The sequence below is a fragment of the Chroicocephalus ridibundus genome, chromosome 15, assembly GCF_963924245.1.
Source record: "Chroicocephalus ridibundus chromosome 15, bChrRid1.1, whole genome shotgun sequence".
NCBI lineage: Eukaryota > Metazoa > Chordata > Aves > Charadriiformes > Laridae > Chroicocephalus > Chroicocephalus ridibundus.
In genome coordinates, this window is record NC_086298.1 from 3,045,226 (window position 1) to 3,071,728 (window position 26,503).

The window sequence follows — 26,503 nt, forward strand, 5'->3', positions numbered from 1 at the left end:
CATCCCATCCTGCCCTTCCCGAGGCCACCTCTGGGCATTGCTCGTTGTCCCCCCCATCATGGCCTCCACCGGCATGCTCTCAGCACAGGGTGGGACTGGGGGACACACGTTTGTTGACTCGATCCCGATTTGTGTGCAGGGACCCTGCGGGGAGCCGGGGGAGCCGGGGCAGAAAGGCCAGCGGGGGTACACGGTGAGTGGGGGTGCTGGCAGGGACGCCTGTCTGCCGGGGGGTGAGGGGCTTGGCTGCGGGAAGAGCTCAGTTTGGAGAGCTTGAGTGTCCTGGGGACCCTCGGAGACCCTGCCCCTCTTGGGTCAAACCCTGGAGCGCTGGGTGAGGGAGAACAGTAATGGTCAGGTTTGCTGCCGGTTCGGGAACTGCGCAAGGAAATGTGTGCCTGGTTTGAAGGGTCACAGAACCACAGAATGGTTTGGGTTGGAAGGGACCTTAAAGAGCATCTCGTTCCAACCCCCCCTGCCCTGGGCAGGGACACCTCCCACCAGCCCAGGTTGCTCCAAGCCCCGTCCAACCTGGCCTTGAACCCCTCCAGGGATGGGGCAGCCACAGCTTCTCTGGGCAACCTGGGCCAGGGGCTCACCGCCCTCACGGCCAAGAATTTCTTCCTGATATCCAATCTAAATCGCCCCTCTTTCAGTTTGAAGCCATCACCCCTTGTCCTATCACTACATGCCCTTGTAAAAAGTCCCTCCTCATGTTTCTTGTAGGCCCCCTTCAGGTACTGGGGTGGTGGGAGGTGATGCTCTGGTCCCTTCTCTGGGGACCTTGCTGTGGCTGGCAGGGGTAGCTCTCCACAGCAAGCTCATTCCCCTGACCACATCCATGCTGCAGCTTCTCTCACCCTGTTTTGCAGTGCCCTGCTCCGGCAGGCTCATGGGCTCAACACGGTCCCTTTGGGTGCTGGACTCTGCCATGTGTCACCCAATGGCCTCCCAGGCGGGTGGACACAAGCTGGCGCGATTGTCCCAAAAGTGTTCTGTCCTTTTGTCACCTTCTGGAAACAACCCACCTCCTTTCCCATGGCTCTGGCTGAAGGGACATGTGAGCTCTGCCTGTGCTCCGTCATGGGACCTGCCACCTCCCCCGGCACTGAGCGAGCACAGCTGCCTGTGGGGCTTGGATGCCCCACGGGTAAAAGGAAAGGAGAGCAGAAGTCCCTGTCTCCCAGCATCACCGGAGCTTTCCACCTGCTCTCCCACCCATGCTCACTGGTACCCAGCCCTCGTGGGAAGAGCTGTTGCATCCCAAATCTTGTCCCTCTCAACAGATGTGACGTGCAGGTGTCCCCCAGCACCCTCCTGCCTCTTGCTCATTTGTCCTGGTTGCTGCTGGGCTGCTCCAAAGGGACAGCAGCGCCCACCCCTGCTTCTCCTCACCTCCCTGCTCACCCATCTACTGGAGCAATCATCTTCCTTCAGCCCTCCCGTGATTCCCATCCTGTCTGGCATCTCCCCAACAACCTTACCCCTGGTGCCGTCATCCCCTTGGCTCCCTTCAGCAATGACCTTCTTTCCTCCTGCCAGCTTTCTTTGCCACCACGTCTTCCCCTCCAAAACTGGGGTGGCTTTTCCTCTGGCTTGAGAAGAGGAGCCAAGGACAGGCTGGGCTCACAGGGATCGATGCTGAAGGAGGACTTGGACAGGCAGTTGAGCAGGATCCCGGCTGGTTCCTGGCAGCTGTGTTGAATCTTTGAGTCCCAAAAGCTCATGGCAAAAGTCAGAGTTGATATCTTGGGCAAGAAGCGCAGCTACGCCGACAGGCACTGTGTGTCTGCTCTCCGTCACACGTCCTGCTGCCAGCTGTCCTGTCACCCCTGGCCCCACTCCCTTGCAGCAGGGATGCACCTCCAGCATAGAGTTTTACCAGCTGCCAACATCTGGAAGGCATCACCGACTCTGTTAAGCCGGTTGAGTGTAAACACTGGGATCTGTTGGCTTAGCTTAATCAAAAGGTGCCAAAGTTATTCTCTGTCTTCACATAAACAGGATCTGCGAGGGGCGTCAGCAGTGCGGGGAGGGGGTTAGCACGGAAAAGGAAAGGAGCAAATTTTTTCCACCCATCACAGTCCGTCTGCAAGGCCGATGTCTTGGGTTTGGGGGGCTGTGTCACGGCTGCAGCCCTGTCCCCAGCCCCCTGCTCTCCTGCTCTTTCTTCGGTATCTGCCAGAAGCTTTGCACAGCAGGGAAAACAGGGAAACCCAACAGGGAAACCCAACTCAACTTTGGACTCAGATCTTGACCAGAGTCCACCACTCTGAGGTGGTTGTGGTTAAGGTTCACGTTTCTCCTAGACATTGGCCCGAGAGGTCTTTGATGCCCATTCGGGATCCACCAGGTCTCCGCTCCCTACTTAGGCGAGGCTGGTCAATGGCAGCAGGGGTGAGGAAGAGGAGGAGGGATTTCGTCCATCTGCTTCAGCCCTTGAGCACACGGTTGGGTTGGGTTTGGCCACGGCGTAGTTTGCATTGGGCCCCTCCGCTCGGGCTCACCCGCCGCAGAGCACAGCCAGAGGCGCATCACGGCCCAGGTCTCTCTCTTGAAAAATCAGAAATAACAGATATTCCCCGAAGCTGGGACTGGAAGTGGAATGGGGCAAAAATGCTGGGGTTTGGGCTGGGTGCCCCCAGCATACATGGGCGCTCCCGATCACAGGGGACGTGTGGGGCTGGCTGTGCGATGCTGAAGCCCTTGGGGGGGAGGGAGCTGGAAAAGCAAACCTCCCCAAAACAAGCTTTTATATTTTCACAACCAGATTCTTCACCTGAGAAATCACTGAGGTAACTGCATCTTTAACAAGCTCCGACTTTACAGACTAAAACAAGTTTTTGGACTCGACCAAATGTTCCAGAGTTTTGGAGAAATCCAAACAATCAAAGTGATCTGAAGGGAAACATCTTCTCTTTGTTCCAGACTGCTCTTTATCCTGCCTTAGTTCGGAATTGCCAGTGAGATAAGGGGTGAAAAAAAAGCTGCCCCTAAGCTTTAGCTGGTGGTGCCCGGTCCAGAGGATCTGCTCAGGCTCTTGCGTGTGGGAAAGCATCAGAAATGGCTTTGAGAGTAAGCCCCAGAGCCAAGAAGCGGACGCAGAGGGCTTTCGCTTGACCTTCTCCTAATGCATCACTTCTTCCCTGCCGTCCACTTCATTTCTTGCTGTACGGCCCCTGGTTGCGACCCTCCCACGGTTTCTCTCGGAGAGGCTGGGCAGAGCCACACACCCAACGCTTGCAGCGCCTGGATGCATGAAGCTTCTCCCCTCGCCAGCCCTCCCCGTCTCCTTGTGAGGCACTTGGTGCTTAGCAGATGTTGCTGCAAAAGCAGGAGGCAGGCAGAGCTCCATAGTTAATGTATTGGTTTCATAATCATGTGGATTTTTTAATTTTCCATGCTTGGCTTTTTTTCTCCCCAGGGTGAACCGGGGCTCCAGGGCCTGCCGGGACGTGTGGGTTACCCCGGTTCAGATGGCTTCCCTGGCCTGGATGGCAAACCTGGGCCATGGGGGCTGCCGGGAGAGCAGGTGAGCCGTGGGCAAGTAGGGCCATGGCATGGCCAGTGTCGGGTGGGCAACCTGCAGCCCCAAGCCCCAGGCAGGAGGCAAGGGGCTCCTAATGCTCCTGCTTTTAATGTTTGGTTGCCTCCTTTAACTAAAATATTCCTCATAAGCCTACAAACCCCGGCGTCATAGAATCATAGAATGGTTCGGGTTGGAAGGGACCTTAAAGATCAACTTGTTCCACCCCCCTGCCCTGGGCAGGGACATCTCCCACCAGCCCAGGTTGCTCAAAGCCCCATCCAGTCCTGGATTAGTGCCTCGAGGTTCATGTTTCCCCCCCAAAAAGGCTGTAAAACATCACACGTGTGCGTTACGGTGCAGCTGGGGTAACCCAAGCGCTGCAGATCCTGCACTGGGGTGGGCATGAGCACGAGGGCTGGGCTGCTCTTCTGCATCTGAACCTCCTGGTTGCTTCTACAGGACAAAATAACTGGGGGGGGTGAAGAAAGAAATGAGAGCATTTATGGGCTGCCTGGATGGTGCTGAAGCTGTGAAGCTGGTCACTTGGTGGTGTGACGGTCCCTGCCCTCTTCCATACCCCTGGCAGCAATCCCTGGGGAATACGAGCATCACACCTGGGCTGGGGGTTTTCTCAGGGGCTTTTGGAGGATGGTGTCGGGGACTGCGGGCTCTGAGGCTCCCAGTAGCCCCCTGGGATAGCCCTAGGCAGGAGGCAGCAACTGGTGGCACGGTGGGGAGGTGGGAGCGGGGCTGGAGCTGGGCACGGGTGGGAGGCACTGGGAAGCCCCTCAGCGCCCGCTCTGCTCCTTCCTCCCTCTCCCCAGGGACTGCAGGGCTTCCAGGGGGACCGGGGGCTGGCTGGCGAGAAGGGAGAAGAGGTAAGCTGACTCTCACTTGCTGTGGGGACAACTCGGTGCCAGCGGTCAGCTCGGTGCTGTGGGCACGACTCGGTGCCAGCCCCAGTCCCAGCATATATACACCCACTACCCACATCGCCCCCCCAGCCTGTGGGCACACACGTGCCAGCCTGGTGTTGTATTAGCGTGGGATGCCCCGTAGCCACCCTCGTACCATGGGGGATGTGGCTGGTGGCCACCTTCACCTCTGTGCCCGCTCAGCCTCTGGCCGCGCGAGTGCCCTGAGCCCCGAGGTGCCCCAGCCCGGGGGTGTCGGGACTGCTAATGCATGTCCTGCAGCTCCTCACCAGGCTGTTCCAGGGGTTAGTCAGCTGGGATATAAAATGTCCATAAAAAACCAAACACGAGTGGTTTCTGTCACGTCCTTCCCACCCAGTCTTTTTAAGCCAAAATGCTTAGACCTCCCCAAGAGATTTGGCGCTGAGCTCCTTCAAGGTCTGATCAAACTGGGTCTAAAACCCAGTTTCTTCTTTCGGAAACAACAGTCCCACGTGGTTTATCATATATCTTTTCTGGCCTGTACTTTGTAGCCTCTTGCCTGTGAGCATCACCCCAGCACCCAGATGGAGAATCATAGAATCACAGAATGGTTTGGGTTGGAAGGGACCTTAAAGATTATCTAGTTCCAACCCCACTGCCCTGGGCAGGGACACCTCCCACCAGCCCAGGTTGCTCCAAGCCCCGTCCAGCCTGGCCTTGAACCCCTCCAGGGATGGGGCAGCCACAGCTTCTCTGGGCAACCTGCGCCAGGGGCTCACCACCCTCACAGCAAACAATTTCTTCCTCAGATCTCATCTAAACCTCCCCTCTTTCAGTTTAAAACCATTCCCCCTCTTCCTATCATTACACTCCCTGATAAAGATAGAATCTCTTGCCCTCGGGCTTGCCCTCTCGGCAGCCATGGACACATGAAGCTTTGCACGGCTCGCAGGAGCCAAAAAAGCTTTTCTTTTTCTTCTCTGCTGCCACCATGTGCAGCTCAGGGCACCGGGACATCTCCCAGGCACAGGCCATGGGCATGGCCCTGCCACCCGCTGCAGAGAGCCCCGTCCCAGCCCTGCGGGCGCTGGGACACCTCTGTGTCACCGTTGTGCATGGCGCGGTGTAAGCCCAGCTTGGGACACAGGAGTGGAGTAGCCACAGCAGGGTGGCTGTCCCCTGTGCTGGGGACAAGCAGACGGGTTGTTTCTTCTGGGGCTGCCTCATGTAGCACAAGCTTGAGGGGTCCCCATCCCCCTGCGTGGCACCCACAGCCCTCTGGGGCACCGGAGCCACTTTTTAGCTCCTGATGGTCCAGCTGGGGCTCACATGTCCTTGTTGTTCCCATTTCAGGGTTTCTTGGGTGACCCTGGACCAGTTGGGGAGAAAGGAGAGAAGGGAGCGAAGGTGAGGGTGGCTGTCCTTGATCTTCACAGCCCTACCTGGGTCGGGCAGGAGGCTGCTCCCTCCCTGCCGTGGCCCCCTTCGGCCCCAGGTCACCCTGCACTCCATCGCTCAGGCTGCTTTTGGCTTTTCCAGGGGGTGAAGGGTGAAAATGGCCTGCCAGGTCCTGCTGGGCTTCACGTGAGTTAACGGGGAAGCCCGGGGTGTCTTGTCATTGCTCCTTCCCTCCATCCCCTTTCCCAGGCTGACTCCTTTGCTTGTCTGTGATGGTCCCAGCTCCATCCCTGGCTCCAGCCCACGTTCTCCTGCTTTTGGGCAAAGCCCTTGAGGACTCTGTGTTCTCTCCCTGACCCTCCTGTGAGGGATGGGCCAAAGGCAGCTGCTGCCTCTGGGTGGGCACCTTGCTGACGCCCTAATCCCAGCTTCTCTCCCAGGGGATGCCGGGTCTGAAGGGTGCGACAGGCTTCCAGGGCCCCATGGGGCTGGAGGTGAGTGGTTTTGCTTTCTCTGTGTCACCAGCTCTCCCCGAGGAGGCTCCTTCCCCTTCTGCTCCCCACTGGAAAGACAGGTCTGAGGAGGGAGGGCTTGGGCTTTGCAGGTCACCACCACCACTTTGTGGTTCGCTCTTACAAAATCCTTATTCTTTTTTTTTCCTGAAAGCTGGCCCTAAACTATATCTTCGTGGTCCTTTTGCATTTTTGCATCTGTGTCTTTGTCCTGGAAGTGGCTCTTATTAACGGGGAAATTGCCCTGGAGCAACCAGGCATGTCGTCCCTCCGAATGTCAGGGGACATTCGTCCCTCGCCTCCAACGTCTCCTGCATGGACATGTGCATCCCAGCTCGTTCTCCTGGCTGGCGATGAAGAGAAATGAGCCTTTGCAGAGCACATTGCATTGCAGTTTATTTTAGGTGACCACCTTCAGCTGAGATGAATCCCGGGCTGACAGCACCTGGCTTTTTCCATGCTGCTCTCGGCATGCCAAGAGCTGAACTGCTGCCACGTGTCTGGGAAGCATCTCAGCCAGGGAAGGGTTTGCAGAGGATTTAAAAGGAAAATTGAAGTGGTTTTGTGGGTAAATGGAAGCACCTTCCAGTATGAAGTGGGAAAGCTAGGGACCGGCCAGGTCGCTCTTTGAAGGGACATCAAGTAGCTGATGCCTGGTGTGAAGAAAAGTGGGAATGTGGGAGGTGAAGACTAAAAGGAGAGAATCAAAGCAAAATAGGCTAGAAAAATGTCCTCCTTTCTCGCCTGCTCCAGGGAGAAGGTGGCTCAGTGGGTCCCCCGGGCCCTGCCGGCCCCATGGTAAGTCACAGCTTTTCGGTTCAAAAAGCGGCTGAAACGCAGGTGGTGGCTGGGCTGGGGGAGCTGCTGCCGTCTGGTGAGCAGCGAGAGCGGGGCCAGACCACCATGGGCAGGCTGGGACATAGAATCATGGAATGGTTTGGGTTGGAAGGGACCTTAAAGATCACCCAGTGCCACCCCCTGCCCTGGGCAGGGACACCTCCCACCAGCCCAGGTTGCTCCAAGCCCCGTCCAACCTGGCCTTGAACCCCTCCAGGGATGGGGCAGCCACAGCTTCTCTGGGCAACCTGGGCCAGGGGCTCACCGCCCTCAGAGTGAAATGATGCCACGATGTCCTGCCCAGCTTCATCCCTTGTGCCGATTTACACCTGAAAAGGATGTATCTGCTTAAAACACAACCTCGTGGTAGTGGGGGAAAAAATTGCGAAAGGGGAAATGGTGTTAAAACTCACACACACCAGTAAAGCCCCCCCAGCATCCCCACTAGCCCGGGGCTGCCTGTTCTGCCATGGGAGGTGGCTGGGGGGGCCCATCCCGTCTCCTCCTGCACGGGGCACCTTGCCGTGGGGCTGAGCACACTCTTGCGCTGCAGGGAGAGCCGGGCCAGCCGGGATCTGTTGGATGCCAAGGTGTCAACGGCTCTCAGGTGGGTCTGCCCCAGTTCCTCTCCTCTGCTATTTGAGATTTTCCGGCCCCTGCGCTCATCCCGTCCCTTCCCTGCTCTCTCCCCAGGGAGAAATGGGTCCTCCTGGCTTGCCCGGTCCCCGAGGCCCCAAGGTACGTGGGTACACGTCTGCCCCGAGCAATGGGTGAACCTTGCGGTGATGGGGTGCCTTGGGAGAGCTGGTGGGGGTGCTGGGATGGGAGGGTGTCCCAAGGGTCACCCAGCCCAGAGGGGTCTCCTCCAGCTGGGCTGCGATCTCAATCCACCCCAAAATCTGCAAAGGGGCAGAGACGGGGGTGGGAATCCTTTCTGTACTCATTCAGCGGTGGGGGGATCCCACAGAATTGTAGGGTTGGAAGGGGGCTCTGGAGAGGTCCAACCCCCGGCCAGAGCAGGGTCACCCAGAGCCGGTGGCACAGGAACGCGTCCAGGTGGGGTTGGAATGTCTCCAGAGACGGAGACTCCCCCACCTCTCTGGGCAGCCTGTGCCAGGGCTCTGCCACCATCACAGCAAAGAAGTTCCTCCTCATGTTGAGGTGGAACTTCCCATGCTCAAGTTTGTGCCCGTTACCTCTTGTCCTGTCCCCGGGCACCACTGAAAAGAGCCTGGCCCCATCCTCCTGCCACCCCCCCTTTCAGTATTTATCAGCGTTGATAAGATCCCCCCTCAGTCGTCTTTTTTCCAGACTGAAGAGCCCCAAATCCCTCAGCCTTTCTCCATCAGAGAGGTGTTCCAGTCCCCTCAGCATCTTGGTAGCCCTTTGCTGTCCCCTCGCCCTGGAGCTCCCCAGCAGCGCGGTGTTTCCCGGCAGAGGTTTTGCACCGCGGGCTCTGCACGGTGAATGCAGGGGTTTGACTCTAACAGCAGCCCCTCGTCCCCCATTGCTTCGCAGGGACCGCAGGGCTTGCAGGGGAGACGCGGCCCCCCCGGCCTCAGGGGCACGCAGGTAAGCGCGTGCTGGCTTGGAGCCCACCGTGTCTCCGAGGTGTGGGTGGCCCCCACCCACCCATGTGGTGGCTGAGCGAGGAAGGAGCTGCTGGGACTTGTTCTGCCCTTTGCAAATGGGCATGATGTGATAGAACCACAGAATGTGTTGGGTTGGAAGGGACCTTTAAAGGTCATCTAGTCCAACCCCCCTGCCGTGAGCAGGGACATGTCCTTGACCGTGTGGGTCTTTATGGCCACCCAGGAGTGGGTGGGTGGGAAGAGCTGCGTCCCCTGGGCAGGACATCATGCAGGGGGGGCCAAGGGAAGGGTGAGCTGATGGGGACACGGTCCCTAGGGTATGATAGGCAGCTCCTGGGGGGCCGGGCAGGGTTCCTATGGGCTGGGGTCTCATCCGCAGAGCAGGACAGCGAGCAGCATCTCTCTTCTCCCAAACCTCTCGCCGCCTTTGCTTTTCCCCAGGGTCCAGCTGGGATGGACGGATGCGTTGGTCCCAAAGGAGACACCGTAAGAGCTTCTCTCTGGCTGCCTTTGACCTCGGCGGGGATGAAGTCCGGGCTTGAGGGCTTCCCCTGGAGGGACGGGTGGGGTGAGGTGTCCCTGCCCCAGCTTTTGGTGGGGAGAGGGGACAGCAATTGCAGTAGACTTCACAACGGAAGCCTGGAGGTCCCCAGCAACCCCGGGGAGGGGACACAGTGGGTCCGGGTGCTCTCTGCCCAGCGTGGCAGGGGCTCATCCTACACCCCTCTTGCAGGGCGCAGACGGGGCCCCCGGGCTGAGGGGACAGCTGGGACAGGAGGGCCCTGGGGTAAGTCCATGGGAGCGGGTGGCTGGGTGAGGGATGCCCTTGTCCTTCCCCCTCATAGCTCCCCAAAGCACCACGGAGGAATGCCCTGCTCCCCTCTGCCACCCCCAGCCCCCCGCGGTGTTTGTGGCACAAGGGCTGCTGGGGATGATGGCCGTGTCCCTATGGCCACCCTCCTCATCTCCAAACTCCAAAGGTCCTCTGATTCTGCTGCTTGCAGGGACCTTGTTGTTTTTTTATTTTTATTTTTTCCTATGGATTTTCCAGCAGAGATGCCCCAACCCCGGCCCTGCCTATCCCTTCCTTGGTGCGCAATGAGGCGCACCCCTTGTCCCGAGGGGTTGGGGTACTGAGCTGCCCTTTCCAAAGGGTAAGGAGGCTGGGACAGCCTGGCTTTCCTCCTGCCCGACCCATGGCGTCCCGGCCGAGCACAGCCCTCGGTGCGTTTGCTTCTCACGCGCTGAAACCCCAACGGGCAGGGCTGAAAACCGGTGCTTGCGAGAGGGACGTGGGGTGGGATTCGGGTGGTGCGTTTTGGAGGCTAACAAGGACCTCGGCCTCATGGTGGGGGCTGCTGGGTGGGTGGGGGCAGCCTGGGGAGGGCTTATGCCTCCCCTGGCCCCTGTTGGGGAGCAGGTCCCACCGTGGCAAGCAGCAGCTCTGCAGAGCTAAACTGGCGTCACCCATTTATCAGCATCTTTCCGTCCCTGTAGGGTTGTGAGCCTCCATGAATGCATGTGATATTTTCCTTTTTATTTTTTTTTTTTAATTAACTTGCATTTTGTGTCTCTCTCTGAAGGGGTTTATTGGCCTGCCAGGCTCAAAAGGCACCCAAGGAGAGCGGGTGAGTGATGGCACCCATGCCGTGCCTGGCTCGGGATGCAGGAGAGCCGCGTTAGAGCGGCCCCGAGCACCAGCTTTGTGTTCTTTGCCTGTGCTTGGCCTTGACGTTTGAATAGGTGGCAAACGCTGTCGTTTGGAAAGGCAGAGCTCCACTTGGACGTGCCTTGCTATAATAAGAGGAGCTTTCAGACACGACAGTGTCTCCTAAGACGTCGTCTGCTCCAGGGAGGCGGCAAGGGGAGTGGGAGTGCTTTAGCCTGTGTTAAGAGAGGCAGTAATGAGGACAAGATGCTCGTCATCATTGTGCTGCTATCACCACAGAATCATAGAATGGCAGGGTTGGCAGGGACCTCTGGAGATCATCCAGTCCCACCCCCGGCCAGAGCAGGGCCACCCAGAGCAGGTGGCACAGGAACGCGTCCAGGCGGGGTTGGAATGTCTCCAGAGACGGAGACTCCCCCACCTCTCTGGGCAGCCTGTGCCAGGGCTCTGCCACCCTCACAGCAAAGAAGTTCCTCCTCATGTTGAGGTGGAGCTGGGATGCACCATGGTGCAGCTGGGATGCCACCACCGGCTGCGGGTGTCCAACCTGCTGGGGGAACTGGGACTGGGATTGGCACAGGGTGCTGGGGGCACTAAGGGTTTGGTGGTGAATGAACCCAGAAGCTCTGGAACCCCCCAGCCATGAGGAGCAGATCAAGCACGGACCTGCTTCCAAAGGCCCTTCGGGAGCAAAGCGCTGGTCTAAATTGGGCAAAATTAAGTTTCCTTGATGCCAAAATCAGATCGCAGCATGCTTCGGTTGCAAGGAGTGGCATAACATGGTTTCCTGAGTGTGTCCTCCCCGTATGCTGCTCTCGCAGGGCTGTCGAGGTCCAGCTGGAGCCAAGGGAGACCTGGGAGCCAAAGGAGACAAGGTACCACGAACCCAGGCTTGCTGGGGGGAATTCCTCAAGCTGCTTCCTCTTTTGTTCTTTAAATGTGCTATTTTCCAGCCAACAAGGGGCTGGTGTGGATGTCTGGGGACGCAGGGGGCTGTGAGAGCAGGGCAGCTCCAGCTGGGCTGGATCCCACCACTCTGCCACCCCTGATCCATCCTTCCCTGCTCCATCTTCCTTTGGCTGTTTAAAAATGTTAAATTGCCCCGTTGTTGGTACCCTAGGGATGCTTGAGGAGGAGGGTCGTGGGGTGTTCACCCGGAGTGGCCTCATGCCAAAGGCTGGAGGTGCAGAGAGCCGGGGCAGCAAGCGCCGGGCTCTCCGAGGGATTCGTGCCCGCGGGTGGGGGATCCGCAGGCACGGGCTGTCCCTCCTGGTTGCGGCTCGTGCGAGATGGGAGTCTGCAAACCCTGCTGTGACACGCTCCATCTTTTTCCTCCCAGGGTCCATACGGAGCGCAAGGAGCTAAAGGGCCCCCAGGGATTCGGGGCCAGGTCGGCTTACAGGGCTTTCCCGGCCCCCGAGGAGCGGCGGGACCTCAGGGACCAGATGTAAGTGCGGGGGCTGGTCCGGGGTGTCGCCTGGTGGGACATGTGTGTGTCCAGTGTCATGTTGTGAGGTGGGTAGGGAGGGGACAGCCCTGAGGGATGCAGGCAGCGTGGGCAGGGCTGCCTTGCCCCCCAATCCTGCCCGGGGTGAGGACTCCTGCCCGCTCCCAAGCCCGAGTGATGGGCGACAGGCAATGGACGACGTGCCTCGGTGCCTCCCCAAGAGCCACACGTGGCAGTGCCACTGGCGTGGACACCGCAGCTTTGCAGGACCCCGCTCTGTCCCACTGCCTAATCCCAGCACCCTTCCAGCATCCTGACCATCTCCGCCACCCTGCGCTGCCTCTTCCTCCTCCTGTGGGCTGAAGGCACTGGGGTGTCCCCAGCCCAAAGCCCAGCTGGCAGCAGCACTGGTATTTCCAGGCTGGTTGGGGCGGTGGGAGCTGGTGCGGGCTCAGGGAGCCCTCTAACGGCATCTCCCTCTGTGCCGCTCGGCCATGGGGAGCTTTGCTCAAAGCCCCCATCCTCGGGGTCGCAGGCGCCCCCAGCACCGCAGCGCTTTGCACCAGCAGAGCTCTGACCCGGCTGCTCCAGACCCCTCCGGCTGTGCCCCCATCAGAGCTGGGGGGTTCAGCGATGGGAGGAGGGGGCAGCTTTAGGCAGGGGATTTCCAGCAGGGATTTCCAGCCCTCCCCAGCTGCCTCTGCCCGAGCAGCTTTGCCGGGTTCCTGCTGAGTCCCTGCTCCAGGTCAGCAGGTATTTTGAGAGCACAGGGCTCAGAGATGGCTCTCTGGGACTGATGCTCATCTCTGACTCCTGCCGGGCTCTCTGCCTGCTGGAGCCTGTGCCATTGCCCAGCTCCGCTTCTCACCAGCTATACTGCCCAGCCCTGACCGCCCCCCCAGCTCCCAGAGCCGAGCACAGCAGCGCCCGAGGGGCCACAAACACAAGCCATAATTGTTAGAATCCTTTTCCCTGCAGCGTGTGCCCCCAGTGAGCTGTCAGGATGGACGAACCCAGCCGCAGATCAATATTTCTACCCGGGAACTGAAGCCAAGGCTGGCTGCTTATCTCTAGTGGTTTCCAGCTTGCCAGGGGAAGGTGGGGTGGGGGGTTATATTTTCCCACCCGCCTTTCTGGTCTGCAGCATCCTCCTGCTTGTGATGCCCTCCCCCTTAGAGGGTTTTCGGGATGCCTGCCTGGTTCTGCTCTCACGTTGGCTCTTCAGGGTGAGAACCGAATCCTCCCACCTCCCCGAGAGACGGAGGCGCAGCAGGACTCCGCTCGCTGCCAGGCGCTGCCTTTTCCACCCCGCCAAGCAGCGCTGCCCTCCCACGGCACCGGGCTGGAGCCAGTGTCCGGGCTCTGCCAGCCCTGCCGGGGCTGTAACCGAGCCGGCAGGAGCCTTGGCACATCAGTCCTTTGAATTGCATTTAATTTCATCAGCAGGAAAAGAAAATATTCAACTGTGCTGTTTTGGGCCAACACCGAACCCATTGAGCTTTTTTTTTTTTTTTTTTTCTAGCCGGTTTTATAATCCTGCGGGACGGGGGAAGTCCCCATCCCCAGCTTGAAGCTGGGCTGGTGCCCCGGGTCACGTTGCCATTTAATTAGTGTCACCTCCGGCCATGCTGCCTGTGTTTCTCCCCGGCACAGAGCAGGGGGACGGTGGCTGCCGTGGCTGGGGGAGCGGGCAGAGGATCAGGGGCTGCCTTTGCCACCTCCTCTCCTCTCTCCTGGCAGGGAGAAGAAGGCCAGATCGGCCCGGTGGGGCTGAACAGCAGCGAGGGACCGAAGGTGAGCGCCGGCGATTGCCGCTGTGTCCCCTGGTTCCCCACGGGCTGCCCTCATCCTTGCGCAGAGGGGCAGGGATGCGACCACCCCGTCCGCGACCTCCAGAGTGGGTCCCGGCACCCAGGGGACAGCCTCGCGATGCTCCCCAGGGAGGGTCCCCAGCCTCTGGTCCCCTCCTTGTATCACTGCACCCACTACGGCCATGTGCTGACCTGCCAACGCGGCGGCAGCTGGATGAGTCCCCTCGGTGCTCACCAGGCTGCGGGAGACCTGCAGCGTTGCCCAAAATGACTGTGTTTCCCTCCATACAAATTGTAGGGATGCCGAGGACCTGATGGCCCGAAGGGAAGCCCAGGACCGCGGGGAGCCCGGGTAACTAATGGGATGCTGGTACTTGTAGATGAATCTTGGAGCATCTTTGGTCATGGGAGATTGAAACAACCCTGGAGACCTCTCGCCAGGGGGCTCGGGATGTTCTGGGGCTGAGCCACGGCATCTTCAAGCACCAGCTTTGCCTCCAAATGTGCAGCTGGCAGAATGATGATGCTTCTCAACGCTTGCTGTTTTCCAGGGCCGTGTGGGTCAGCGCGGGCTGGTTGGAGTCCCTGGGCTGCCCGTAAGTAGGAGATGACCCACATCCCCAGGCTGGCACGTGGTGCCGTCACCACTGGAACAGGGAGGCCAGATCTCAGGGAGCAGCATCCCGGGATGTGGCTGGATTGTGGGGTCAGGGTCTGCTTGGGAATTCGCACAGGATAAGCCAGGGATGAGCAGCTCAGGCATTTGCCCATTGCTTATCACATTTTGACAAACCACCTGCCCAGCACCACCACTTCCCTCTTACCCTGAGCATAAAAAATTCGGGAAATAACTTGTTAAGAAAATCCTGTTATTCAGAGACGTGTTTGGCGAAGAAGCCAGGAATAAATAGCTGGGGCAAGAGGGGGGGAAAAATCACAGTCGAGGTGTTCACAGTGGGAACGGGTTTCCTCCCACGCTCACGTTGTTTCCCAGCGATCGCATCCAAAGGTGGGATGGAGCAAGGAGGAGCTGCAGGAGCAGCGCGGGGATGAGCCGTGTGCTAACAAACCCAGGGCTCCATACGGAGCAGACAAGCAGCCTGGGGACCGTGATGCTCCCAATTTGCCACCTTTTAATACCAGAGGGAGGCTCCGGGGCTGGATGAGCCCTTGGTGGGGACACCCTGCCGCGGGGCTCTCCTTTCCTAAAATGAGACTCTCCTTCCAGGGCTTGCGGGGCGTCCTGGGAGTGGAAGGTGCAGAAGGAAAGCCTGGTACACAGGTTCCCATCCTACGCTCTGTACTTGACTGTGGGCGAGGGCTGGGGTGGTGGGTTATATCAAGAGGGGGAGCTGAGCCCAACGGGAGGGGACTTCCTAACCCAACCCATGGGCAACCCAACCCAACCCATGGCCATGTGGGCCTAGATGTTGACACCATGTTGGACCTCGCTGCCATGTGCAGAGCCAGGCTGTCCCCAGGGGTGTCGCCGCATGGCGGGGAGGGGGAGGTGATCCCATGTGCATGAGCTGGCACGGTGGGACTGGGAGAGCTGCCTCTGCCTCCCCATCCTCATCATCGCCTGCCTTGTCCTGCAGGGTTCCCCAGGGACCATGGGCAGCCCAGGCAGGAGGGGACAACTGGTGAGTAGAGCTGCATGGCTGTCTGATTTCTGTCCTTCCTCCCCTCTGCTGGGCTCTCTCCCCTTGGCGATGTGCCTCAAAAGCATGTCCGTGGGATGGGGTGTGGGTGGTGGGTGGCCCTGATGGAGTGAGGCCAGCTGGAGGGTGCTCCTCTGGATGCGGCTGCAGGCAGGGACCTTCTCAGCATCATGCTGAAGGGAATAAAGGAGAGAGAAAGGGGCGGCATATTTAGGAAACAGCTATTGCAAAATGATTTCTCATCCCTGGCACGGCTGTCCAAAACAGGCCCATCAGCAAGACCTGGGCTGGTGGCAAGTCTTCCCTTCTGCAGGATTTCTAATATTTATCTTTGCTCTGAAATGCAAAAGAAAAAAAAAAAAGGGGGGCAAAAAAAAACCCCTGGCGCTTCCCCCAACACAAAACATGAAAAACGCTCTGCTCTGGGTCAAAGAGAAGCACCTCTGAGTTTGCTGTTAGCTGCCGAGACGCGTGGGCGTTGTGCGCGTGTGCACACACAGCTTCAGCAAGGAGAAAGCCAAGAGCTGGTTTGAAGTGGGGAGCACCCGCGCTGCCTTCGACAGGCTGCGCCGTCCGCCTGCGCCTGGCCCCCGGCGCTGGGCTCTGCTTTGGCTTGGTCTCAGACCACGTACCACCAGGGGAGACCTTCTCTATACCTCCTACTTCTGCTCCTCCTCCATCGCTCATCTTCTGCCCTTTCTTCCAGGGTTTTGCCGGCTTGGAGGGGGACCGCGGGCACGCAGGACCTCCGGGATCGATAGTAAGGCAAAAAACCTTCCTTCTGCGTGACCTCTGTGTTTTCTTAGTCAGCCAAGCAGTGTGGGTGGGAAGTCAGCAAGGTGTCCAGCAAGGACTGGTCCCACTGGCAGGGGATCAGGGCATCTGTAGGACCGATTTTTTTCTTGTTAAAAGGCATAAAACAGCCTGAGTGGCAGAAAGAGTTGGCGTTAGGGAAGAGCAAAATAATTTCCCCAGGGAATCAGCCTGCCCGAGGGACTTTGCAGCTTCCCTGAGCCTAGTGGGGTCTCCATGGGGGACTGCAGTCCATGGAAAACCTTCCCACCTGGGTGGCTGAATAGCAGCGTGGTCCTGGGAGGGGATCACAGCATCTGCTCCGTCCCTGGTAGAAATGGGTGGCACAGGTTCAGGGAAGACAGTCCCATGTCTTTGCCCACCGGGATGGTGACCCAGAGCAGCTCCTGCAACTGGAAGAGCTCCTCCCTGAGAGCCTGCTCTCAGCTTGGCTTGGTGACTACCCCAAGAGCGAGTGTTGTCACCCTTTCTGGTGACAGCCCTGCCGGAGAGCCAGCCGTGGGGCACTGATGCGCAGGAGCCACCAGGATGGGCCACAGTGGCAGAGTCTGTCCCCGACAAACCCAGTTTGGACACATGACGCTCGTCCATGAGCACAGAGGCAGCAGTGGCGGTTCGGTGGGTCTTGTCTCATCACAGCCTTTTGACTGTCACCACCTCCCTGTTTCCAAAGGGCTCTCTGGGAAAACCTGGACCTGATGGAGACCCAGGTTCCCCCGGCCCAAAGGTGAGAGCTGGGGCTTGGGGGGGCTGTGAGTGTGCTGGTGGGGGGAGAGGGGCTGGTTGTAGCAGTGGTGGTGGTGAACAGCCCTGAGAGGCTCTTGGCTGCCATGGGGAGACGTGGGGGGATCTTGTGGGTTCAGACATGGACACTAAGGACGGGAAGATGCCGACCGCATCCCAGGAGTGGAGGTCTGTTAATACCCTCGTCTCGCCTGGCAGGGGCTGCCTGGGAAGCCTGGATCCGAGGGGCCGCAAGGACCTGTTGGCACCTATGTAAGTGACAGACCTGGCCGCGGAGGGGGCTCGGTGCCGCCTGTGGGCAACGGCCAGGATGGGGGGGGTTTGCTGGGACAGCTGCCCCCAGCCAGGGACTCACCATCCTGCCAGGGCTCCTGCTGTGCCCGGGGTCCTGCCTTTCCCCAGGCGAGAGCAGAGCCTCAGCAGCCACTTTCTCCCAAACCCCTGGAGATGCCAGGCGACCCCGGCTGCCTCCTAATGCCCTGCTCTCCATAGGGCTACCCGGGACCTGCCGGCGACCGCGGGAGGCCGGGGCGCAGAGGAGACAAGGTAGGGCTGGGAAATCCAGCGCTGCAGTCAGGGGATGCGCTGGGGTGGGAGTCCAGGCTTTGGAAACTTTTTTGGGTTGAGCTGTTGATCCCAATGGATGAGTTTAGGTGGTCACGGTCATCAGCCGTGCCATGGAGGTTGCAGGGGCAGCAGGAGGAGGACAGCTGGAGCTGGCTCCCACACCAGCATCATGAGATGCTGAACCAGTGTCATAAGATCATAGAGTCACGGAATGGTTTGGGTTGGAAGGGACCTTAACGCCCACCCAGTGCCACCCCCTGCCCTGGGCAGGGACACCTCCCACCAGCCCAGGTTGCTCCAAGCCCCGTCCAACCTGGCCTTGAACCCCTCCAGGGATGGGGCAGCCACAGCTTCTCTGGGCAACCTGGGCCAGGGACTCACCACCCTCACAGCAAACAATTTCTTCCCAATATCCAATCTAAATCTCCCGTCTTTCACTTTGACACCATTCCCCCTCGTCCTGTCATTACACTCCTTGATAAAGAATCCCTCCTCATCTTCCTTTAGGCTTACCAGGCTCCTGAGTTTTTCTTTCCTTAAGAGACCACTGCATTAAAACATATGGCAGAAAGGAAATTTTTCTTGCTTCCCAACAGGGAGAAATGGGAACCCAAGGCCCACCGGGATTTCCAGGAAAAGCCGGTCCCAAGGTGAGTGCTGTTTGCTGCCGCCCTGGGCAGCCCCGGGCAGCCCCAGCCCCCCTGGAGAAGCACTGAGCCAGTCGCCTTTGCTGGGCTGGGTATGGGAATATGGGAAATCTTTGCCGCTGGCATCAAGGAGCTAAACTGGGGAGAGGGGAGCAGTTGGGGCTGCAATGTGGAGCTGTGATGGGTCTCTCCTCCCTCAGGCCCTGCCAGGTCCCCCGGGTCCACGAGGTGCTCCCGGCTCCCAGGTAGGGCTCTCCGTGTTCCCTGCGTGCCTGGCTTGCTCCGCTCCCTCTGCCACTGTCCCCTGCGGATGTACAACGCCCTGCGATATATACCGTGTGCTGCTATAGCATTAGCAGCGTGGATCCCAGACCCCTGATCCCGCTTCTTGCTGGCTGGGCTTTGTCCTGATGCTCCATGGACACCATTGAGGTGGCCCAGGCACACAGGGATAGTCCGAGCAAAGTCTCGCCCCACTCGGGGTCCCCTGCACCTGCTGGCCGTGACCACGCTGCTGAGCATCCTTCTTGTTTCAGGGCAGAGCAGGAGACCCGGGTCCTCGAGGGCTTCCAGGGCTGCCTGTAAGTGGGAGACCTGCAGCCGGCAGAGATGCTCTGTAGGCTGACGTTGGGTGATGGCTGATGCTGGGTGATGGGATGAAATAGACGTGCCCACACTGGAGGCAGCTTCATCCCTGGGCTGGCCATGGGGCGGAGAATGACCCAAACCCTGCATGGGTAGCTGGGTGGTGACACGTCGGGTACGGGGGCAGCAGTGCCCTCCTGCACCCGCAGTGATGAGGCACTGGTACCCACCAGTGCAGGTGGCACTTCGCAGACCCCGTGGTGGCCCAACTGCTTCAGGCACGGGGCTCCCGCTGGCATTGCGCTCCCTGGAGCTGTACCCCGTGCTGTGTTTCGGGGTGTCTAAAGTGGCCTTTTGGCCTTGCAGGGTGTTCCTGGCGTGCGGGGGCTGGATGGCATCCCAGGAAAGCCTGGCTCGACAGGAGAAACAGGGGCTCCCGGAGCGGCTGGTGCTGCTGGCCCGCCTGGGTACCCGGTGAGTGCAGATATGTGGCTCCTTCTATCGATGCCCATCACAACCTCCTGCCTCAGCTGGTAGGGCAGGGTGCAAGATTTTGCTGGTGTAATGCTTTTAGGGAGCTCCCAAAAGCACCTGCAGGAAGGGAAGGAAAAGGGAAGGTGGTGCAAGGGGCTTGAGAAGCTGCGTGTGGTTTCTCTGCCCGGGGGGACGTGGTGTGCTGGGGCTTCCCAGCTCAGGAGCTGCAAAGGCCTCCTGAGTTAGTGCCATGCCTTGCTGCTGGTATGGACTGTTTGTTTTCAGGGCCGAGAAGGTCCAAATGGACCTGAAGGGCCTTCGGGGATGAGAGGAGAGAAGGTAAGGACAGAGAAGGTGAGTCTCGAGCTGCCCAGGCAGGCAGAGCCTTGGGCTCACTCTGCTTGCCCAAAGGGGTGTTTTTCCTCCCCTGGGAGCTAGGTGCAAGCATTCCTCCCACTTTGGCCACTGGCTTTGCCCAGTGGGATGGATTTACATGTCTGGTGTGCGGTGGGAGAAGAGCCTTGTAAAGCCCTCCTGTGGGGGCCGGGGCAGCGGGGTGTGCAGAGGACCTGCGTGGAGGTCCACCGCGGCGGGCTGTCCTGATGTCCGGGTGTCCTCTGGCAGGGTGATGCGGGAGATCCCGGGGAAGTCGGCGTCAGCGGGCTGGATGGAGAGCAGGTACGTCAACCGGGGCACCCTCTCCTTCCCTCGGCTCCAGCCTGCCTCTCCCTGCGCGCCTTCTCCAGGAATGGGAGAGGAAGGGAGGACATTGCTGGTCCTCAACTAAACCAGAAAGTTAAAGCTGTGTCTGCGTTGGCTCAGCCAAAGGCTTTGTGCAACGCTGGGTAAAGGAGCTGTGCTAGGGATCCCAGGGATCCTGTGTGTTTCCTCCCCAGGGACCGCCGGGACCACCGGGAGCAGAGGGTCAGCCGGGGCCCAAAGGCGAGCAGGTCAGTTCCCGCTGGGTGCTGGGGGTGATACCGCTGGTGGCACTGGGTTTGCCTGGTCCCGCTGCTGCAGGGGCAGGGAGGTGCCTAAATCCACGTAGGGCTGTTTGAAATCCACCCCCAGCGTGCTCATGCCTGGGGGTTTATGATGCTGGGCATGGTACGGGGGGTCCAGGTCCCCTCAAAGCTTGGGTACATGGTACAAGGGAAACTGGGGCCGCTGGATGGTGAGAAACGATGGAGGGCAGAGCCAGGGTCAGCTGGAAAACTCAGCCAAGAATAATCCTGGTTGTCTTTGCCCTGTCCAGGGAGAGGCGGGAACCTGCGGAGCTCCCGGCATCAGAGGGGACCCCGGGGATCCTGGGGACGACGGGCCAGAAGGGCCACCGGGGAGGCGCGGGGAGGAAGGGAAGGAGGTATGTGTGCTGGCTGACACCGCGGTGTCCTCTGCCAGGGGATGGGGACGAGATGGGGACGGGAAAGGTCTGCCACCCGGTGTGCTGGCTCCGGACAACTGCCCGTGCTATGGCTTTGCCGCAGACAGGCTGAGGTGACCCCGTGGAAGGAGGGGGGGATGCTCTGGGCGTCCCCTTGCTGGGCGAGGTGCTGCTTGGCCTCGCTCACTTTTGGGCTAGCGTGGGTGACAGCAGGGGGTGACCTCCTGCTGCAGGCGAAGCTGCGGGGCCATCTCTTACCCAGCACCAAAATCCCAGCCAGAGGAGGCTGGAGAAGCCCATGAAAGACAGAGCTCGGCTTTTAACCCAACCTGGGATGGGGACGGGGCGCAGCCGCTGCGTCTGATGCTGATATTTGCCCTCCGGACAGGGTGATGTTGGTGATGCTGGAGACCCAGGGGAGCCAGGACCGCAGGGGCAGAAGGTGAGGAGTGTCTCTAACTCTGTCCCTCCTTGCAGCGCCTCGGGGACACCCGTAGCCTGCTCAGCCTCTTCTACCCTATTTGCCATGGTGGGCTGTCCCCGTGGCTGAGGACCACTGGAGATGCAGGGACAGACCTGGCCTCAGCACCTCTCCTGAGCGCCCTAGGGTGAACTGCTGTCTGTGGCACCCACTGAGAGGGTGGAACACGTCCTCTGCGTGCAGAAGCTCATTTAATCGCTATTCCTTCTTCTTCTTTGTGGTGACAACTCTGTCTCCATCCCTGAGCAGGGTGACGCTGGTCCCAGGGGCCTTCCCGGAGCGCCTGGCCCGGGAGCTGCTACGGGGGAACTTGGAGAAAAAGGCCATAAAGGAGAGAAGGGGCAAGAAGGTTTGCTGGCAAGTACAGAGAGGGGCTGCCTCAGCCCGTTGGGCTCCCAGCATCGGGTGCTGGGTGCCGAGGAGGGGGGCTCACCCCCAGTGGGAAACCTTGGGCTCCAGGAGCCGCAGAAAATACTAGGAATTGGCAAGTCTCCATTAATTAGGGAGTTTTGTGTCTCATGGGCACGACTCCAAAATTGGGTCTTGTTGGCACAAAAGGACGGTTTGGACTTGCCAGGTTAATGCTGCCCCTGGCCACCCTCCAGCCTCCTGCCCCCCAGCCGGGCTGGCACCCTGCTGAGCACGTCTCCCTCTGTGTCCCAGGGCCAGGTCGGTGTCACTGGAGCTGTGGGACCTGCCGGAGCCAGAGGATGGTTTGTAAGTCAGCTCGTGTCCCTCCTCCCCTTTTGGCTGATCACGGACCTGGTGGGGGGACATGGCTGTGACTGGGAGCACTGGGCAGGGTTGAATCAATGGGGCTCCTTTGCTTGTGCCCCAAACAGGGTGGGACGGGTCTCCGAGGTCCTCCTGGGCTTGACGGTCCCGAGGGAGCGAAGGTATGGCGGGGTGATGGCTCCAACCCTTCATCTCTGGGCGAAATGCCCTTTTCTGGTCTTTTCCCAAGCTTTGCTTTCTGGCTGATGGGGGACGTGGTGGGGCTGGCTGTGGTGGAGCAGCTGGGTCGGACCTGGGCAGGCTGGTGACCTGGGGGACGTGCCATGGGACGATCCCTGCCTTGTTGTCCGGGGACAGAGCTATTTCCCCTTGCTTCCTAGGGAGATCCAGGGCCACGAGGCATGGATGGATCTGCTGGTGCTGCAGGATTAGAGGTACTGATGCCTGGGATCTTGTAGAGCCGGGAGCTGCCAAAGGCTTCCCCAGTTCCAAATATAAACCAAAGCCCAAAGGATTTATTGCCCCTTAACTGCCCCGGCCGGGGGCTCAGGGGTGAGGAAGGGGTTTTTAATGCCTCACATCTTGGCACTGACTCCCGGGAGGTAATTCCGTGCTCCCACACCAAAAATCAGGCCCAGTCCTGTATCCAGGGAAGCTTTGTGGAAGACCCCTTCCTGCTATCGCATCGTGTTCACTCCCACGCGGTGCCTGGGCGCGTGCCTTGGCCAGTTGAACATGGTATGAGGGAGAGGAAGCTTAAAATACCTGCAGAGGGCCTGAGCGCAAAGGACATGGTGGTGACGGGCTTATTCTAAACCCCCAACATCACCGCAGGGACTCGCTGGAGATGATGGACTCAAGGGAGATGGTGGCAAGCCCGGCCCGGCGGTGAGTACTGACCCTGCCCCTGCAAAACTTGCCTGGGAAAGAGGTTTGGTGGCATCTTGTGACGGAGCAGCAGAGCCTGGGGGCTGTGTGTCACCCGGGGGGTGGCCACAAAGCGAGCTCTGCCAGGCCGAGTGCCGGGCTGTGTCTCACGGGTCCTGCCCTGCAATGGCTTTGGAACCGGGTCATCGTTTCCTTGGTTTCCCTACAGCCAAAGCTCCGTAAGGGCATTTTAACACAGCTATTAAAAAGCGTGCAATTAACGCTCGGCCGTGGGAGTCTGCCTGAAGCAGGTCCAGGGCGTTTGGCTTCTCCCGTTCTGCTTTCGCAGACCGGATCCGCGGGTGTCCCTGAGGTCAGAGGGCTCAGGAACCACCCTGTGCTCAGGAGCACTTGTGCTGCCCTGAGATGCATCTGATGGTCGTGGCCCTGACATGCCCGGAGCCACAGATGCGTTATTGGTGCCCTGCACTCGCCTGCAGGAGAAATCCCATTTGCATCCCAGTTTTCCCGTGGTGCAGAGACGCTCTGCCCAGGCAAGACTTGTCCTTAACTGGGGTGATTGCCTTTGCTGGGAGAGGGCGGGATGCGGAATAAACTCCGGGCGGATTAGCAAAGCAGACAGCGAGAGCCATCGCTCGGTGTCGTTGAAGCCCCTCAAGGGGCGGCTGCTCGGATCCTGCTCCAGATGGAGCTGGGCTGGGACGTAACCGGTGTCCCCATCCCTGTGCACCGCAGGGCGCAGCGGGTGCCCGGGGACCAGCGGGCATCCCCGGGCTCCGGGGTTTCACCGGGCACAAAGGAGCCAGAGGAACCGTGGGCACCAAGGGAGAACCGGGCCGGCAGGTAACTCCTCTCTGTGCCACAGGGACGGGCAGGGGACGTCCCCACAGGGTGTCCCTCCCCGGCACAGCTCTGGCACCGGGAGGGGAACAACCCCAGCCCAGACGCTGGGCCACGGCAGCCGGCTCTGTACTCGCCCTCCTGCCTTCCCCCAAATAACCCGGAGCTGATGCCAGCCTCGCATTTTGTCCCCAAATGAACTCAGGGTCTTCTCGGGCCACCGGGCGAAGCTGGACCCACGGGCCCGAGCGGCACTGAGGTGAGTGGGCTCCTCTGCTGCCCCACTTCTCTACCTCCGGCTTTGCTCGCAGCCCGGGTCTGTGCCACTCCAACAGCCTGCCCGGGATTTGGGTGGATAACCCCGGAGCTTTTTCTTTTTTTGGTTTTTTTTGGAGTTGTGTTGATTTTTGTTTTCCTTCCTAGGGCCTGGCGGGTGCGAAAGGGGAGCCGGGCAAGCTGGGAAAACCGGGGCAAACGGTGAGGAGTGGGATGGAGCCATACTGGTTCTCCCTGGCACAGGCGGTGGGATGCTGGGATCTCCCGGCTGCAGCATCTCCTGCTCCCGCTGAAACACCCCAACCTGCTCCAGAGAGGGGCAAAAATCTCCCATGGAGACGTCAGCTTAGAGCATCCTCCTGTGCACGCCGTGGAGAGAGCGGGGAGGGAGGGCACGTCCCTGGCGCAGCATCCTTACGGAGGGGTTTCCTTCTCCTTTGGGATTTTAGGGGTCTCCGGGACAAGCCGGTCCTAGAGGGCGGAAAGGTCGCAAAGGAGAAAAGGTACCTCCAAAATCCTCTTCTGCGGACGGCATCCAAGGGGGACCAGCCATCAGCCATGGGGTGGCCATGCCTGAGCTGCTCAACCCCGTTGTGGTCCATGGAGAGAAACCAGGGGGAATCGCCCCCAGGGGGCCCATTTCTTCCCGCTGTGAAGGCAACCAGGCATCGGTGCCTGGCAACCACAGAGCCCTTGGGCTGCCTTGGCTGGTTTTTGGGTGAGGGGCTGACAAGTTTCCCCAGCTCACCCCCCCAGGGCTGCCTCCATCCTGGCTCAGGTGCCCCTGGGGGGGACAGGGGACATCCCCTTCACTGGTCAGCTCTGCACCATGGCCTTGGTGTGTCCATCCCCGGGGTCCCACAGCGCCTGGGGTGAGCTCTGTCCCCATCTCCACGCAGGCAGCAGCCCCTTTTCCCCAGTCCGGGATGTGGCCAGGCTGCTGGTGACCCCCATCTCCCGTCTCTTCTTCCCCCAGGGCGATGTGGGGCACAAAGGGGAAGAAGGGATCCCCGGAGAAGCTGGCAGACGGGTAAGGGGCACCATTGTCCCCATGGAGGGAGGCATGGGGCTGATGCTTGGAGCCTGTGGAGGTCTTTCAGAGGGGACCCAGTTTGCTGGGGGCTCAGCATCCCTTTCGGGGGGCAGCGAGGGGGATTTAGGGTGTCCAGCTGAGTGCCTTTAACAGGCTGGAATTGCTCACGAGTCTTTAATCTGTTGTTCCCAGGGCAAGCGAGGCAAGGCGGGCCACCGGCCCCCGAGAGGTCCCCGAGGACCCAAGGTAGGTGGCTTTGCCCCAGCGGGGCGAGGGATGCTTTGGCACCCTGGCGGCTCAGGGGTGCTCCCCAGCCGGGGGGGTGCTCCCACCTGCCCGAGCCCCCGGCTTAGAAAAGGATGGGTCAATAGAGGGACGTGGCGCAGCTGGAGAGCTCTGTGTGCCCAGTCCCTTCCAGCCCAAGGCGGGGGATCCGCCGCGCCCCCAGCCCCCGGGGGCTGCTCTGCCTGCGGGAGGCACCAGGGCATCGCTCCCTTGCTCTCAGCCGCACTGCTGTGCCCACAGGCTCTTCGCTTTTGCGTTTCAGGGCTACCCAGGTGACGAGGGGCTGGAAGGACCCCAGGGCCCCCAGGGACCCTACGTGAGTATTAGCTTGGAGGTTTTTGGGGTGCCGGCTGCTCCCCGTTTGGCCCCGCGGGTACCACGGTGCAACCCAGCTCTGCGGGCAAGCGAAGCAGAGACCCACTTAAAACCAGTGACGTTTCCAGGTGGTTCATCCATCTCGTCTTGCCTTCTCCTCCCAAACCGGCATCCAGCAGCGTGTGTGCAGTCAGGCAAATCACATAATTTCCGATACGTTGTTCTAGAGGCCAAATGCTCCCCTTCCAGTTCAGTGGCTGGTGCCCGAGCGTTCGTAGAGGACTTGCGCCCACCTTCCCCGAGCGCTGCCGCGGCTGGAGGGACTGGCTGCACTGCAGCAGCCAGCATTACTCAAAAAACCTGCTCAAATTCTTTTTTTTTTTTTTTTTTTTTTTTTAATTACCAGAAATCGTTTTTTCTCTATTTAAAGTAAAAATCCCCGCTTTGGAAACTTCACAAGAGAAAAGCCGGGATGTTCTATAGCCAGCCAAGGGACCTGACCTGCATTTTTACTGGGGTTTGCCGAGGGATCCGCCCAAAAGCAAAAATCAAAGATTTGATGAGAAATGACTCAAAGTTTCCAAAACTGCCTGAAATTCTCGGCGTCCTGGTGGCAACCTCAGCTGTGGCGAGGTCCCTTCGTGCCGGGGGGGGGCAACGGCAGCAGCTCAGCCGCGGGGTGATGCCGCAGGTGATGCAGCATCGTTTCTCTCCTAGGGCATCCCGGGGCTGAAGGGCATGAAAGGAGACCCTGGACCCAAAGGACACAAGGTAGGTGACATGTACCGGGCACTTGAGCCCCGGGCGCACTGGGGACTCCAGGCACAAGCTAGCATTGATTGAGTTTGCTGTATGCCATCACTTAGTCCCCTCTTCTTCCCCCTGATCGCTGCAGCGTCCTTCTTTGGGGGTTGACCACCACGTCCCCATGTGCTGGGAGATGGGACCTTTAGACTTTCTCCCAAACCAGGTCCCTTTCCAGCCTCTCCGTCCTCCTGGGGTTACAAGCAGCAGGGTGTCCATTCTTTTAATCCCCTACTCTCAGCATCGATGCTGACGCCGCACGGGCACGGACCTCCCGTGT

General features: G+C 59.8%; 1 protein-coding gene across 8 annotated transcripts in view; it reads left to right on the forward strand.

Annotated features, from left to right (window-relative positions):
- Positions 1-26,503, forward strand: part of COL27A1 (collagen type XXVII alpha 1 chain) — a 104,553-nt gene that overhangs the window by 73,681 nt on the left and 4,369 nt on the right. For 4 of the 8 annotated variants that reach the window (XM_063353225.1, XM_063353232.1, XM_063353226.1 and 1 more), the window contains 46 exons: positions 140-193; positions 3,425-3,532; positions 4,354-4,407; positions 5,779-5,832; positions 5,965-6,009; positions 6,264-6,317; positions 7,089-7,133; positions 7,726-7,779; positions 7,866-7,910; positions 8,691-8,744; positions 9,206-9,250; positions 9,498-9,551; positions 10,348-10,392; positions 11,255-11,308; positions 11,773-11,880; positions 13,621-13,674; positions 13,990-14,043; positions 14,243-14,287; positions 14,920-14,973; positions 15,290-15,334; positions 16,059-16,112; positions 16,839-16,892; positions 17,108-17,161; positions 17,402-17,455; positions 18,073-18,126; positions 18,324-18,368; positions 18,660-18,704; positions 19,075-19,182; positions 19,468-19,521; positions 19,807-19,860; positions 20,079-20,132; positions 20,438-20,545; positions 20,955-21,008; positions 21,297-21,404; positions 21,711-21,764; positions 21,890-21,943; positions 22,163-22,216; positions 22,617-22,670; positions 23,406-23,513; positions 23,716-23,769; positions 23,934-23,987; positions 24,236-24,289; positions 24,763-24,816; positions 25,012-25,065; positions 25,367-25,420; positions 26,137-26,190. In XM_063353225.1, the coding sequence (XP_063209295.1) occupies positions 140-193; positions 3,425-3,532; positions 4,354-4,407; positions 5,779-5,832; positions 5,965-6,009; positions 6,264-6,317; positions 7,089-7,133; positions 7,726-7,779; positions 7,866-7,910; positions 8,691-8,744; positions 9,206-9,250; positions 9,498-9,551; positions 10,348-10,392; positions 11,255-11,308; positions 11,773-11,880; positions 13,621-13,674; positions 13,990-14,043; positions 14,243-14,287; positions 14,920-14,973; positions 15,290-15,334; positions 16,059-16,112; positions 16,839-16,892; positions 17,108-17,161; positions 17,402-17,455; positions 18,073-18,126; positions 18,324-18,368; positions 18,660-18,704; positions 19,075-19,182; positions 19,468-19,521; positions 19,807-19,860; positions 20,079-20,132; positions 20,438-20,545; positions 20,955-21,008; positions 21,297-21,404; positions 21,711-21,764; positions 21,890-21,943; positions 22,163-22,216; positions 22,617-22,670; positions 23,406-23,513; positions 23,716-23,769; positions 23,934-23,987; positions 24,236-24,289; positions 24,763-24,816; positions 25,012-25,065; positions 25,367-25,420; positions 26,137-26,190 (2,727 nt within the window). The remainder of the gene's footprint in view (positions 1-139; positions 194-3,424; positions 3,533-4,353; positions 4,408-5,778; positions 5,833-5,964; positions 6,010-6,263; positions 6,318-7,088; positions 7,134-7,725; positions 7,780-7,865; positions 7,911-8,690; positions 8,745-9,205; positions 9,251-9,497; positions 9,552-10,347; positions 10,393-11,254; positions 11,309-11,772; positions 11,881-13,620; positions 13,675-13,989; positions 14,044-14,242; positions 14,288-14,919; positions 14,974-15,289; positions 15,335-16,058; positions 16,113-16,838; positions 16,893-17,107; positions 17,162-17,401; positions 17,456-18,072; positions 18,127-18,323; positions 18,369-18,659; positions 18,705-19,074; positions 19,183-19,467; positions 19,522-19,806; positions 19,861-20,078; positions 20,133-20,437; positions 20,546-20,954; positions 21,009-21,296; positions 21,405-21,710; positions 21,765-21,889; positions 21,944-22,162; positions 22,217-22,616; positions 22,671-23,405; positions 23,514-23,715; positions 23,770-23,933; positions 23,988-24,235; positions 24,290-24,762; positions 24,817-25,011; positions 25,066-25,366; positions 25,421-26,136; positions 26,191-26,503) is intronic. The other 4 variants (XM_063353229.1, XM_063353227.1, XM_063353228.1 and 1 more) reach the window with 4 other exon arrangements.